Genomic DNA, 13,347 nt, shown 5'->3' on the forward strand with positions numbered 1-13,347 from the left:
CACATTGGCCTTCATAGACGGGTCGCTTTGATATTATCTGCACGTTCAATGCTGAAGATTTGATGTCAGGATGTGATTAAAATTGGAGTAGATGTTCCTTTTCTTTTCATAGGAAGCAGAATTTTTTTAATTTTATTTTTTTTGGTCCTGAATTTGAAACTCTTGAAAGCGATGGAAGTAAACGGTGCCGTCTTGGGTTGGAGATGAACGTTCCATGACAGACCGTTAATATAGTTGAAGGCATCTCTATTTATAGGTAAAAAAAGGTTGACCCACTAAACTTCTTTGAAACCTTAATTGAATCAAAACCAACCTCAATCTCTCCAGCGGCAGCTCTGTTCTCTCTCCCTCTCTTCTATCTCCTTTACTCGGACGGAATCCGCCCGACAAAACAACCAGAAACATGCAGGGAAAAGGGTCATGATCTTGGTCCGGGTCATGATCTCCGATCTCGCACATTCCCAACCTCTCTAGCCCTCTTGTTCTTGGCCAGATCGGTTGTCTTTGAACTCTTTGATGGCGAAGCGGTCATTCAAGTCCTTTGTCGAGCAGGAGCTCGGGAAGTTCCCCCTGTTTGTAATCAATGCCGTCCTCGAGTGGATCCTCATCGTTATCTTATTCATCGACGGGTTCCTCGCCTTCGTGGCCAATGAGTTCTCCAAGTTCTTTGATATGCGAGTCCCGTGCCTCCTCTGCACGAGGATAGACCATGTCCTCGTCCGAAGAAACCCTGACTTCTACTACAACGAGTCTGTGTGCGAGGCCCACAAGAAGGCCGTCTCCTCCCTCGCCTACTGCCATGTCCACAAGAAGCTCTCTGATATCAAGAAGATGTGTGAGGGCTGCCTCCTCTCCTTCGCTACGGAAAAGGAATCCGACTGCGATACTTACAAATCTCTCGTTGGGATTCTTCATAAGGATCTAGATTGTTTTGTTCAGGACGACTCCCATATTCATTTGGCGCTGCCCACCTCGAAGAAAGCTGGGGATTCTTCTTCCGTGCATTCCGAGAAGGATGTGGCAAGTGACCAGAGATGTTCTTGCTGTGGGGAGCCATTGAAGGCGAAGTTCTCTTCTTCCAACCCAAAGGGAGGGAGTTCACAAAAACCGGGAAAGAGCACGAGCCCGATTTCACAGGCTCCAGCTCCATCCCCTCGAGGACCACTCACGACTTTGAAGAATGGTGATGGCCCGAATCTGATGTTGCCACATATTAGATACACCGAGCTCAAGTTCATGTCCGACAACGATGGTGAAATTCAGGATGACGATAGTGCATTCAATGGGATAGTTCCCGAAAATCAAGGTACGTAGTTTAGTATTCGAAAAAAAACTAATGTACTGTTCTGGGAAACCAGAAAGATTATGGAAATGGCGAAAAGATGCGTATATTAAATTTCAAACCAACAACATGTCCTGTAAAGTGCGTTATGTCGTAAAGTCGTAATGTAAAGCTTACGAGGAATCTCTTCGAAGAAACACCTATGGTTACTTTGTTTCGATGGATTGTTTGACAGGTAAGGAAGACACCAAAGCTGCTTCGGTTCCTCTGCTTACGGATGCAGATGAGATCAATGAGGCTTTAAAGACCCCGACCTTCTCCCGGGGGAACAAGTTTTTTGGAATTCCACTGAGCGACTCCGCAAATACGAGCCCAAAGTGGTCCAACCGGACCCTGAGGAGGTCCCCGCTCGAGAAGATGGAGTTCGCCTCCCAAGAGTCCATTGACATAAATGCTGCTTCTAACGATCCGGAGAACTATTCCATCGTGAACCACTTGAAGAGGCAAGTTCGACTGGATCGTAAGTCCCTCATGGCACTCTACATGGAGCTCGATGAAGAGAGGAGCGCATCGGCGGTTGCGGCTAATAACGCCATGGCTATGATCACGAGGCTGCAGGCCGAGAAAGCTGCAGTTCAGATGGAGGCTTTGCAGTACCAGAGGATGATGGAGGAGCAGGCGGAGTATGATCAGGAAGCTCTTCAGGAGACGAACAATTTGCTCGCAAAGAGAGAAGAGGAGATAAAGGCTTTAGAGGCTGAGCTCGAGGCTTACCGGAAGAAGTATGGCTGCTTGCAGGAGGAAGATTACGAGCCCTGCAAGGTCAATGTGGACGAGGAGGAGTATGAGGATATGGAGCCTCCTCAATCATATTCTTTCTTCAATGGAGGATCCGAATGCGACAGCCCACCTAACAGCTCGCACACAGATCATTCCAAAAATCATCGGGAAGAGGACATAGGTAAAGTAGGAAGAAAAATGCTTTCCTCGTTAGACCAAACAAAGTGAGTTAAATCGTTCATCAGCTTTTGCAGATAACGGATTCAAGGATCATCCCGATGAGAACCATTGCAGTGGAGATGAAGTGACTGGACTTCGGGAGTGACATGCTTTAATCTCCGCAGAGGCCTTCATGGACACATAACCGGATGACAATGAGTTGCCTCTAGATACTTCATTCCGATGGTACTGCCAATGCTTGAATCGCCCCTTTCTCATCTAAAGTTACACATCTATTCCTTTGACCCATTTTCTTGTCCGCCTTCTTCCGTTAGGATGTATATAGACTTTACTCTTTCATCGCCCTCTGCTCCTTTTGGTGCTCTGGAAATGCATACAAGGGTCTGGAACCGCCCATTCAAGCGAATAAGAGAAATCCGAAGGCTCCGTTGTAACTTTGAATTTGTGAATTAAAAGACTAAAAGTTTTGTGTTATTTATACCATTGTATCAGCAAATACTCAGAATCAGTTTTTCCATTTTACACTCTCTTGATCCATATTTAGTTGAATCGATAGTGACTGAATCATGTAAAGATATTCATACTGCCGCCTCTGTTATCAGTATTGGTAGTTCATGATTATCGATAGGAAAAAGATAGTTGTATTCGTAGAGAACCCTGATGGTTTGTATGTAAGAGGTTCCGAGTCTTGTTTCCGTTCACAATATGTTCTGCAGAATTTTCTTGAGAGAATGATCTCACATGTTCCTGACCATTCCATCCTGGATTGCATATTTCACGGCTTCCTGTGGCTTCCTTTTCTCCATTACTGCAATTATTTGTAATCCAACGGTAAAACATGTCGGGTTATGCCAACTTTGGAGCTCACTTTCCTGACAAAGAGCACAACCTATCTCATAACTGCACGAGTGCACAGGTTGCTGTAGACTTACTGGTATTATTACTGTGATTGGCTGGTAAAAGTTACTGGATATAAGATAAGATCGCCGCTGCAGAAGATGTCATCGTTTTTGCATGCAACTTCTAATTTCTTGCAAGTTGGTCATTCAGGAAAAAAGAAAATTCCGATGCTTTTGGATTGCTATGAAGACCTTTCTTCACTTGGCCTCAAAAATCAAGAATTGAGATGAGACTAATTCATCCACCGCCACAAGTGGCTACTCCAAAGTTAACAAGCTTAAGGTAGGAGACTGAGTCCCGAGTTTAAGGATCCTGGACGGAAGCTATACAAAAGTCGGGATCCCAAGATTTTGCAGTTCCTGAAAATCAATCGAACAGTATGAGTGGCAGTTGTGTCCGATCATGATAAGGAGTACTGTTTATCCTTCTATTGGCCGCGCGCAAGAAAATTTTGGTGTTCCTGGCCGAAGGAGCTGAAAGAACCAGATTTCCTTCATCCATTCCCGGGATTATTCGAGATAACTTCCTCTGCAAATCAGATTAGTCGTGTTGCTGACTTGACTTTGTCAATCTTGACAATAAGAAACATTACTGATGTCCTTTCGCTCTCACCAACTCACCCTTCCACATTCGGACTTTTTGATTTCCTGTCCCTTTCATGGCTTTCCTAATTCTCCTGGCGGCTAACTACCCCTCTGGAAAAAACCAGTATTTAACAGGCCGAATCCCTCGGATACCTTAATCCTGGAAGCCATGGCAACTTCTCCGAGCTCAGTCTTTTACCCAGTTCTGTTCCTTTTCCTTGTCGCACCTTGCTATGCAGCCGACCCTGATCCATTACAGGACTTCTGCGTCGCCGACCTCAATTCCTCTGCCTCTGTCAATGGCTTCCCCTGCAAACCCAGCTCCGAGGTAACCTCCAGCGACTTCTTCTTTGACGGGTTCACAAAGGAAGGCAACGTGAGCAATGTTTTTGGGTTGAGGGTTACATCAGCAAATGTTCTCTCGTTCCCAGGGCTAAACACGCTAGGGATGTCAATGAACCGAGTCGAATTTGCACCAGGAGGGCTCAACTCTCCTCACTCCCACCCTCGTGCCACCGAGTTGGGTGTGGTCGTGCAGGGGAAGCTCCTCGTGGGGTTAGTGACGACGAGCAACGTGTTCTACTCGAAGGAGGTTGGTCCTGGCGAGTTGTTCGTGATTCCTAGAGGACTGGTTCACTTCCAGAGGAATATTGGAGAAGGGAAGGCACTGTCCTTCACTGCCTTCAATAGCCAGTTGCCTGGAGCTGTGTTCACTGCTCCTACTCTGTTTGCTGCAACTCCCACAGTTCCTAATGAGGTCTTAACCCAAGCTTTCCAAGTCGATGAGAATGTGGTAAATCAGATCAAATCGAAGTTCGGTACTTGAAGTACACGATCGGCATGAAGTCAATTTTTCTTTTTATCTGTTTCATTTGTGTACGTGGAACAAGCAATAATGTTCAAATTCATTAGAATTTAACGAGTACAGCAAATAATACAGCAGCGCAATAATATTTCTTCTGGTAATCAACCGATGATTGTCCGTGATTAGCTATATTTCAACAGAGAAAATTTTAGTGCAAGAACGATTATAAATACACGAATATTAGATTGATAGATTAGCCACACATGGCATCGCACGTTCAAGAACGATTATAAATACACGAGTAGATTTTAGTGCAGCACCATGACACTAACATAGTGGAAACTCTTTTTTCACTGCAGCAATATAAGGCTGCGTTTGAATTATTAGTGTGATTTTAAAATCATGATTTTGATTTTGATTTTGATTTTGATTGTGGAAAAAGACAAATGAGATAGTATTATAAATTTGACTTGGGAAACGTGTATTTTTATTGTGTAGTGTGTTGAGTTAAAATCAAAATCATGATTTTAAAATTAATTTAACAATTCAAACGGGGCCACATCTGGAAACTCTTTTTTCCGCGTGGATATAATCTTGCTTTGGTGGCTGGGAAGGCTTCGCAATTTGTTTAGTCGTCTTACTTCCAGGTGCAGAGCTCGACTCGGCTTCAGCTTTAGGACCACCATTCTCGTCCCCCGGGTCCTACTAGTTTGGCGTGTTTTCCATTTGAATTGTTTTATTCCAGTTGGAAAAAAAAATCAGTAACTAGAAAGAAACTAATTGTGCGTTTTTTTTTATTTTAGAGTTAAAGTAAGTTTGATTTTGATTGTGGAAAAGGAAAAATGAGATGAGATTATAAATTTGACTTAGGAAACGTGTATTTTTGTTGTGTAGTGTGTTGAGTTAAATTCAAAATCATGATTCTAAAATCAAACTTACAATAAAGAAAGCAAGAAATTTTCCTATCATTGAATACATAAGATCACATCCTAAAGCAACGCCATTGCCGAAGCTAAAAACCTCAGACACGTAACTTTGCTACCAGAAAAAAAACTCGGCAATGCCAAGCGTATGACACTGTTTGGAATATCACATTCTAATGAATAGACATCTAGACATTATGAATGCACAAGTAAAGTTACTATCATTGTACTTACTCTTGTCGGATTCGGTTTGTTTTGATCGATTAATGGAACCATCCAATCGTCCGGTCATTGGCTCATCCACATAAACGTGTCACTGCCAATGATAGCTTCCTCTCAATCCGTCCACTCCGATGTAGGTCACCAACTTGAACGGAATCGCCACAGAAGGAGAAGACCACGTCAAGGTAGTCTCGGACAACACAGGTTCACCAAACCAAGGCCGTGATGGCCTCCGATCGGTGAGGTTAAGGGCGCGGGTGAGCTAGGGTTCTTGGCCGAGCCTCTCTTCCTCTCTCTCTCTCTCTCTCTCTCTCTCTCTCTCTCTCTCTCTCTCACTCTCTCACTTTTCGGGTCCTGAGAATAAACGGCACACTAAGGGTCAATTGTAAGACACTATATTATATATAGTTAAGGGTCAATTGTAAGACACTATATTTATATATAGTTTCTTTTACCCTAGGGATCTAATTGCAATTATTAATTAATTAATCACAAATTAGTTCTTGCACTTTTAAGTCATCTCACTTGTCCTCTAAGTAAGAAAAGAAAGATCACTTTTGTCCTTGATCAAGTTTTTACCTATTGACGATCTATTTATAAAAACTTTCCAAATAAAGAAACTCTCGTAATACCCCAGTTGAATTTACCTTGATAATGGATTCAGCTTCGGGATGTGCTAGCACCGCTGCAACAATATTGCAAGCCTCATCCGACAGTTAATTCCGAATTAACTTCCTTAATTAGAATTAATTCTTTTCTCGACTTAAACACGCTCAATTTGTTTAACTAATTAGGTTCATCACCAAGTAACAATGGGATTATAATATCAACTCGTTTGACATTATCGGAAACTCTTTGCATAACCAAAAGCATAATTCTCAAAATACTCTCAACTCCCAAAATTCATGAGTGATGCCTAGCAGCATATCATGACAATCCAAATAATGACGAATGTATAATTGAAACATTTCAATGAACCTATTATCGTATATGCTATCTATGCACTGAGTCATTTCACTACAATATCTCGACCTAACCAAGGCCACGGTGAATGTCAAATCCTATACCCGACCATATGAATCCTCTAGTTTCATTCTTGGATCTGTAGCACTTAAACAAAAACCCTTTTCTATTCAAGTCAATCTACCACGGCCGAGGATTTCTTAATCTATAATAAAACTCATATCCATATGACATTTTTCCTGTTTACTCGAGTTAGTGAATCTCGTCTTGATCAGACACCTACCTCCAAGTATAACTAACTAGGACCACCATTTGTCGAATACTCATGCTAAGCACAAATACAGTAGCAGTAACAAATCCTAATTACCCATACATGAGATAACATTTCATCTCAGGTCTAAGGACTATATCCACTAATACGATCTAGATAACACTCATAGACATTAGTAAATTACAAGGTGAATATTATCTAAGCGTCACATTCGACCACTTATCACATAAGTATCCACATGTCTGTCCTGACAATGGTTATCATATAGTAGAGATTCTCTATTATATTTTCATTAGTATCTATTTAATAATCATGGATACAAACAGAGCTGACGATCTATCTGGACAGAGAATGTCTAGCCAAGTCTCCTACGATCGTGACAGTTTAAAAATATTCTTACCGAAATACTCCGTCACTCATATTCTTAACTCTTTAAGAATGAAGCATTCATAAAATATCTTAAGGACTTTATTTTAAAAAACACAAACAATATATGAATAATAGAATAAACTTCATTGCCATAAAAATAATTATTCGAATACAAAAACTGGCTCTATGGCATATCACTAACAGACCGAACATAGTGAATTAAAAAGGCTCATCAACTTGTGCAGATTACGGATTCGAGGATCATCTCCATGAGAACCATCGCAGTGGAGATGAAGCGACTGAACTTCGGGACTGACATGCTTTGACTTCCGCAGAGGCTTCAGGACTTCATGGAAACATACCAGACGACGATGAGTTGCCTCTAGATACTTCATTCTAATGGTACTGCCCATGCCCAAATCGCCTTTTCTCATCAGAAGTTACAGATCTGTTTCTTCAACCTGTTTTCTTATCTGCCTTCTTCTGTTAGGATGTATGTAGATTTTCCTCTTTCATCGCTCTGTGCTCCTTTTGGTGCTTTGGAAATGGATACAAGCTGGGGTCTGGAACCGCCCATTTAAGCGTCTAAGAGAAACCCAACATTGTCGAGGCTCCATTGTAACTTTGAATTTGTGATTCAAAGACCAAAAGTTTTGTGTTATTTTAACCATTGTATCGGCAAATACTCATAATCAGCTTTTTCATTTTGCACTCTCTTGATCCATTTTTAGTTGAATCGATAGTGACTGAATTATGTAAAGATGTGCATACTGCTGCTTTTGTTGTCAGTAGTGGTAGTTCATGATTATTGATGGGAAAAAGACATCCGTATCCGTACAGCTTCCTGACGAGTTTGTACCTAAGAGGTTCCTAGTCTTGTTTTCATTCGCAATATGTCTTGCAGAATTAGCTTGAGAGAATGATCTGACACGTTCCAGACCGTTTCTCCATCGCCGCAATTATTTATTATCCAACCATAAAACATGTCGAATTATGCCGACTTTGGATTGGAGCTCACTTTCCTGCCAGAGAGCACGACCTATCTCGTCATTCACAAGCACAGGTTTCTGTAGATTCCCAGTATTATTACTGGGATTGGCTGGTAAAAGTTACCGGCAGTGAGAGAAGATTGCCGTTGTGGAGTTCTGAGAGCGGAAGACGTCGTTTTTGCATGCAACTTCTAATGTCTTGCAAGTTGGTCATTCGGGCAAAAAAAGAAAAACCCAGTGCTGTTAGATTGCTATGAAGACCTTCTTCGCTTGGCCTCAGTGAATAAAGAACTGAGATAGGACTGATTCATCAACTGCCACAAGCTGCTATCCAAAAGTCAACAAGCTTAAAGTAGAAGACCGGATCTTGACTTTAAGGGGCCATTTGAATTCAGAGTTAAAGTTATTTTGATTTTGATTTTGATTTTGATTTTGATTTTGATTGTGGAAAATGACAAATGAGATGTGATTATAAATTTGACTTGGGAAACATGTATTTTTGTTGTGTGGTGTGTTGAGTTAAAGTTAAAGTTAAAGTTAAAATCAAATTTCTTACCAAACAAACGGCCTGGAAATCAGTCAAATGGTATGAGGGGCGGTTGTGTTGAGGACTACTGTCTACCCTTATATTGGGGCGCAAGAACATTAGTGTTTCTGGCCAAAGAAGCTGAAAGAACCGGACTTCCTCGTAGATTCCCAGGATTAGTTCGAGTTAACTTCCTCTGCAAGTCAGATTAGTTATGTTGCTGACTTGACTGTGTCAATCTTGAGTCTTGATCAATGTCCTTTCACTTCACCAACTTCCCCTTCCAAATTAGACTTTCGATTTCCTGTCCCTTTCATGGCCTTCCTAATTTTCCAGGAGGCCAACTAATCCTCTGAAAAAACCAGTATTTAACAGGTCGAATCCTTCGGATTCCTTAACCCAGGAAGCCATGGCAACTTCTCCAAGCTTGGTCTTTTACCCAATTCTGTTCCTTCTCCTTGTCGTACCTTGCTATGCAGCTGATCCTGATCCATTACAGGACTTCTGTGTCGCGGACCTCAATTCCTCTGCCTCTGTCAACGGCTTTCCCTGCAAACCCAGCTCCGAGGTGACTTCCGGCGACTTCTTCTTTGACGGGTTCACAAAAGAAGGAAACACGAGAAATATTTTCAGGGCGAGTGTTACACCAGGAAATGTTCTCTCATTCCCAGGGCTAAACACTCTCGGGATATCAATGAACCGAGTCGACTTTGCACCAGGAGGGCTCAACCCTCCTCACTCCCATCCTCGTGCCACCGAGACAGGTGTGGTCGTGCAGGGGAAGCTCCTTGTGGGGTTCGTGACGACGAGCAACGTGTTCTACTCGAAGGAGGTTGGTCCCGGCGAGATGTTCGTGATTCCTAGAGGACTGGTTCACTTCCAGAGGAATATCGGAGAAGGGAAGGCACAGGCTTTCACTGCCTTCAATAGCCACTTTCCTGGTACTGTGCTCGCTGCTTCTACTCTGTTTGCTGCAACTCCCACAGTTCCTAATGAGGTCTTGACCCAAGCTTTCCAAGTCGATGAGAATGTGGTAAATCAGATCAAATCAAAGTTTGGTTCCTGAAGTACGCGATCCACATGTAGACATTTTTCATTTCTTGTTTCATTTATGTACATCATGGAACAAGCAATAACGCTCAAATTCATTAGAATTTGACAAGTACAGCATATAATACAACAGTACAATAATACGTCTCCTGATAATTAACCGATGATAGTCCACGAATCACTATATTCAACCGAGAAAACCTCGTCAAAGTGCTAATACAATGGAGAAGGGCAACATATTCTGGTTAGATAGACGAATATTAGACAGATAGATTAGACTGATTTTCTGCCAAGAATGGCATGGCACGTTCAAGAATGATTACAAATACACCGGTAGATTTTAGCGCAACACTATGACACTAATAGTGGAATTCCTTCTCCTGGAACAACTATTCACGGTCCTCGGAGATTGACCATACGAGATCAAGCCGCTCTCTCAAAGCTCCCTCCGATCTGTGCATGTGAAGCCACTCTGGATGGGACCCTTGCATGTAATCTCGTGCTGCTTGGGAGGCAAACATCATCCCTGTAGCATCAAAGGAGGTTGCTCCGAGCTGAAAAAAAAAACCCGAGTAAAAAGGTTAGAAGCAATGGCAACTCCTTTTCAGCACCTTTCAAAAGATCTCCATCTACCATCCCAGCTCAATATCAACGTGGAAAGTTATAATATGAATCAGACAAACGAACCGGAAAATGAAGTGGACAGACTTGGGCATAGTGATCTCCCCGGGACAAGGGATCACAAGTCCAGCAAGAAGGACATGATTACGATATTAATTAGAGATTAACCCATCATTTCCAGGAAGATTACTGGAGCGTGTCGATTGTTTATATGCCATGAAGATTTCATCTAATCCATTGTCACTGAATATGGCAAGAATCCTATAGTTCTATTTCTATCATCCTTAAGTCAAGAGCAACAAAAGTGGCTGCTCCAAAGGCTTCAAGGATATGCAAACCATCACTATGTCATGACAACTGACAGATCCAACATATTCTACACTCTCGGCTATTGGCAGCAAATAAAAAAATGCATATTATCAGTCAAACTTACATCTTTCGTAGGGAATGCCTCCATCGACGGGGTCAGGTTCATCCTAGAATTGACTGCTTCCAGCTTCAAGGACAAGAACTGCAAATACCCAAGATTAAGAACGGGTATCTGAATTACACATTATACGGAGCTATTGACAGGTAGAGACCATATGAGCTTGGAAGATTAGATATGGCACGAGCCCTAGAAGGTAAAAATTATAATTTACCTCAACCTGACACTGCAGTGACTGGATGTAGTTGATAATCTCATCAAGTACTAGGGCCTTCCCGATCACCTGAACAGAAAAGGCTCAACAATTTACTAAAAGAAGCTGGGCATTTATCAAGCCACTTGACACTCCTGCAGGATTGCATGCAGATCCGGGACTAAGTCTTGGAGAACTTATTGCATGGACGAATGCAAATACCTTATTGCACCCAGGGACTAAGTCTTGGAGAACTTTCATCCTCTCACTAATCTTCTCTCTCCTTGCCTGGGGAAAGGATCGGTTTCAGCATAACTTTCTGAAGATAATTGACCTCGAGTGCCATTAAAGTTTGGTGTTTTGAAGTTTAAAAGAGTCCAAGAAGCTTACTCTCTCTGCTAGGCTATGACTATCTGTAGCTTGGCCCCTTCGAGCCCTCACATGGATATAATCTTGCTTTGGTGGCTCGGAAGGTTTCGCAATTTGTTCAGTCGTCTTACTTCCAGGTGCAGAGCTCGACTCAGCTTCAGCTTTAGGACCACCATTCTTGTCCCTGGGTCCCGCTAGTTTGGCACGTTTTCCATTTGAATTGTTCTATTCCAATTGAAAATTTTTAGTAACTAAACAGAAACTAAAGAAAATTATTAAATTTTCTGATCATTGAATACATAAGATCACATCCCAGAGCAACGCCATAGCTGAAGCTAAAACCTCAGACACGTAACTCTGCTACCAGAAAACTCAAAGCTTGAATTTTTACACCCAGTAGAAATGAAGATACTGTGGTCATATAAGATCATATAATTCGGATGAAAAATCAAAAGATTCCACAATAGCAGAACCAGACCACACATAATTCTTTACTTAATGGAAAACCACCTAAATGGATCGGGGGTGAATAAAAAACCGAAGATGATTAAGCAATTATTACCGTAGCCCAACGCTTGTTATACACCGTAACTGCAGCCTCATATCCATCCACTCATTACAAAATTCAAAGCGTTTGCTTTTGGTTTTCTCCCTGTCCTTTTCCAGATGCTCAGAGCAACCAAACAGAGAATACTTCGAGTAGAATAGGATTAAATTATATTAAACCCAACACCAACAGAGTCCCAAAAGATCCAAACCAACCATATCATCGGAGCCCCATCAAAATTCAACCTTTAAATCTCATTCACTTCCTAGAATTCCTCATAGCTTTTCCATGGATTCCCTCAGCTCCCAAACTCCACAGTCACTTTCACAAGAAGAAACTAAACCAATCCAAAGAAAGTGGCAGCAAGGTCTACATCCCATTTAGCCACTCAAAAATTCAATCTTTTCCCACCTCACGAAAAGAATCAGCAACCTTAATTTCCCCAACTAAAACCGAAGATCAAAGGGGCAAAACAGAGACAAAGATATTAATAATTTAATGAGAAAAGAGGAAAACCAACCAAATCGTTGGCACTGCTGGTGGACACCATCTCCGAAGACTCCTCCTTCCTCTTCCTCGCACCGCTCTGATCCGTCACCGTCGATTCCTCCAACGACCCATCTCGGGTCTCCACGAGCCCGCCCAAATTCCCAATCCGGAGCCCCAGCCCGCCACTCCCGGGCTCCCCGCTGAAGGGCCAAATCTCGGCTAGGCTGTAGGCGGAGGGGTGCGCTGGAGAGAATGAGGACTCGTTGATCAGTGGAGGATCCATCTGAGCTGACCCGGATTAATGCAGGAGTGCACGGATTGAGTGCTGGTGTCCGGATCCGAAATGGGTCTTGGGCTTTCTTCTCCGGCAAGTGCAGCTGAGATTTGTCAATGGAGTCTTGGGTTGGTCTTCTTTAAGCTGTGGAGTGGAGGCAGAGAGAGAGGGAGAGATGGAGGGAAGGTCCAAGTGATGTGGGGAGCTCTGGGGAAGGTAGAGGATGGATGAGCTTAAGTAGCGATTAAGAGCGAGAAATAAAAATGGCAACTTTCAGAAAAGCGAGAGCGAGAGCTGAACAGAGGCGAGAGAGAGAAACACATTAAGTATAGCTTGAAGAGACACGGACAGAGAGAGAAAGTGAAGTGGGAAAGTCTAATTTTTTAGATGGAAAAATTCCAGATTAAAAAAAAATCCTAATATCAACGGTTACAAACACGATCTTAGTAGGCCTTTGGTTCAATGTAAAGTTCGAATTTATACCAACTTAATTTGGTTCAAGTGGAGGCATTTGATTCAGTGTAGAGTTCAGATTTTACGCTGATCTAGTATGGTTCAAGAAAAATCATATTTATTTCTCTTA

General features: G+C 42.3%; 4 protein-coding genes across 5 annotated transcripts; 3 read left to right on the top strand and 1 right to left on the bottom strand.

Moving 5' to 3' along the window:
- Positions 1–135: 135 nt before the first annotated feature.
- Positions 136–2,759, top strand: LOC116215196 (probable myosin-binding protein 5). Of its 2 annotated transcripts, XR_004158428.1 has the most exons (4): positions 136–1,306; positions 1,518–2,243; positions 2,317–2,467; positions 2,557–2,759. XR_004158428.1 is itself a non-coding variant. In XM_031550809.1 (3 exons), exons 1-3 carry the CDS (start codon positions 517–519, stop codon positions 2,385–2,387), a joined length of 1,587 nt encoding a protein of 528 aa, XP_031406669.1. In that variant the 5' UTR covers positions 136–516; the 3' UTR covers positions 2,388–2,759. The 2 variants fall into 2 exon arrangements, 1 of the variants encoding a protein (XP_031406669.1); XM_031550809.1 differs by having other exon boundaries at positions 2,317–2,759.
- A 1,108-nt stretch (positions 2,760–3,867) lies between these two features.
- On the top strand, positions 3,868–4,696 carry LOC116213217 (germin-like protein subfamily T member 2). The gene has a single exon (XM_031548075.1). It carries the CDS (start codon positions 3,896–3,898, stop codon positions 4,550–4,552), a length of 657 nt encoding a protein of 218 aa, XP_031403935.1. The 5' UTR covers positions 3,868–3,895; the 3' UTR covers positions 4,553–4,696.
- Positions 4,697–9,174: 4,478 nt separating this feature from the next.
- On the top strand, positions 9,175–9,999 carry LOC116215226 (germin-like protein subfamily T member 2). Its single transcript, XM_031550861.1, has one exon. It carries the CDS (start codon positions 9,204–9,206, stop codon positions 9,858–9,860), a length of 657 nt encoding a protein of 218 aa, XP_031406721.1. The 5' UTR covers positions 9,175–9,203; the 3' UTR covers positions 9,861–9,999.
- On the bottom strand, positions 9,970–13,102 carry LOC116215225 (transcription factor bHLH79-like). Its single transcript, XM_031550860.1, has 6 exons — positions 12,522–13,102; positions 11,476–11,679; positions 11,308–11,373; positions 11,107–11,175; positions 10,899–10,976; positions 9,970–10,398 (listed from the first exon to the last, which is right to left on the bottom strand). The coding sequence occupies exons 1-6, from the start codon at positions 12,771–12,773 to the stop codon at positions 10,234–10,236; spliced, it is 834 nt and encodes a 277-aa protein (XP_031406720.1). The 5' UTR covers positions 12,774–13,102; the 3' UTR covers positions 9,970–10,233.
- Positions 13,103–13,347: the final 245 nt, after the last annotated feature.

This window comes from Punica granatum, chromosome 7 (genome assembly GCF_007655135.1).
Source record: "Punica granatum isolate Tunisia-2019 chromosome 7, ASM765513v2, whole genome shotgun sequence".
Classification (NCBI taxonomy): domain Eukaryota; kingdom Viridiplantae; phylum Streptophyta; class Magnoliopsida; order Myrtales; family Lythraceae; genus Punica; species Punica granatum.

Coding starts and splice junctions, on each gene's coding strand:
- LOC116215196 (XM_031550809.1), top strand. CDS start 517: ATGGCGAAGCGGTCATTCAAGTCCTTTGTCGAGCAGGAGCTCGGGAAG. Junction 1,307..1,517: donor GATAGTTCCCGAAAATCAAG/GTACGTAGTTTA, acceptor ATTGTTTGACAG/GTAAGGAAGACACCAAAGCT. Junction 2,244..2,316: donor TCATCGGGAAGAGGACATAG/GTAAAGTAGGAA, acceptor CAGCTTTTGCAG/ATAACGGATTCAAGGATCAT.
- LOC116213217 (XM_031548075.1), top strand. CDS start 3,896: ATGGCAACTTCTCCGAGCTCAGTCTTTTACCCAGTTCTGTTCCTTTTC.
- LOC116215226 (XM_031550861.1), top strand. CDS start 9,204: ATGGCAACTTCTCCAAGCTTGGTCTTTTACCCAATTCTGTTCCTTCTC.
- LOC116215225 (XM_031550860.1), bottom strand. CDS start 12,773: ATGGATCCTCCACTGATCAACGAGTCCTCATTCTCTCCAGCGCACCCC. Junction 11,680..12,521: donor CCAGCAGTGCCAACGATTTG/GTTGGTTTTCCT, acceptor CAATTGGAATAG/AACAATTCAAATGGAAAACG. Junction 11,176..11,307: donor TAGTCCCTGGGTGCAATAAG/GTATTTGCATTC, acceptor TTTTCTGTTCAG/GTGATCGGGAAGGCCCTAGT.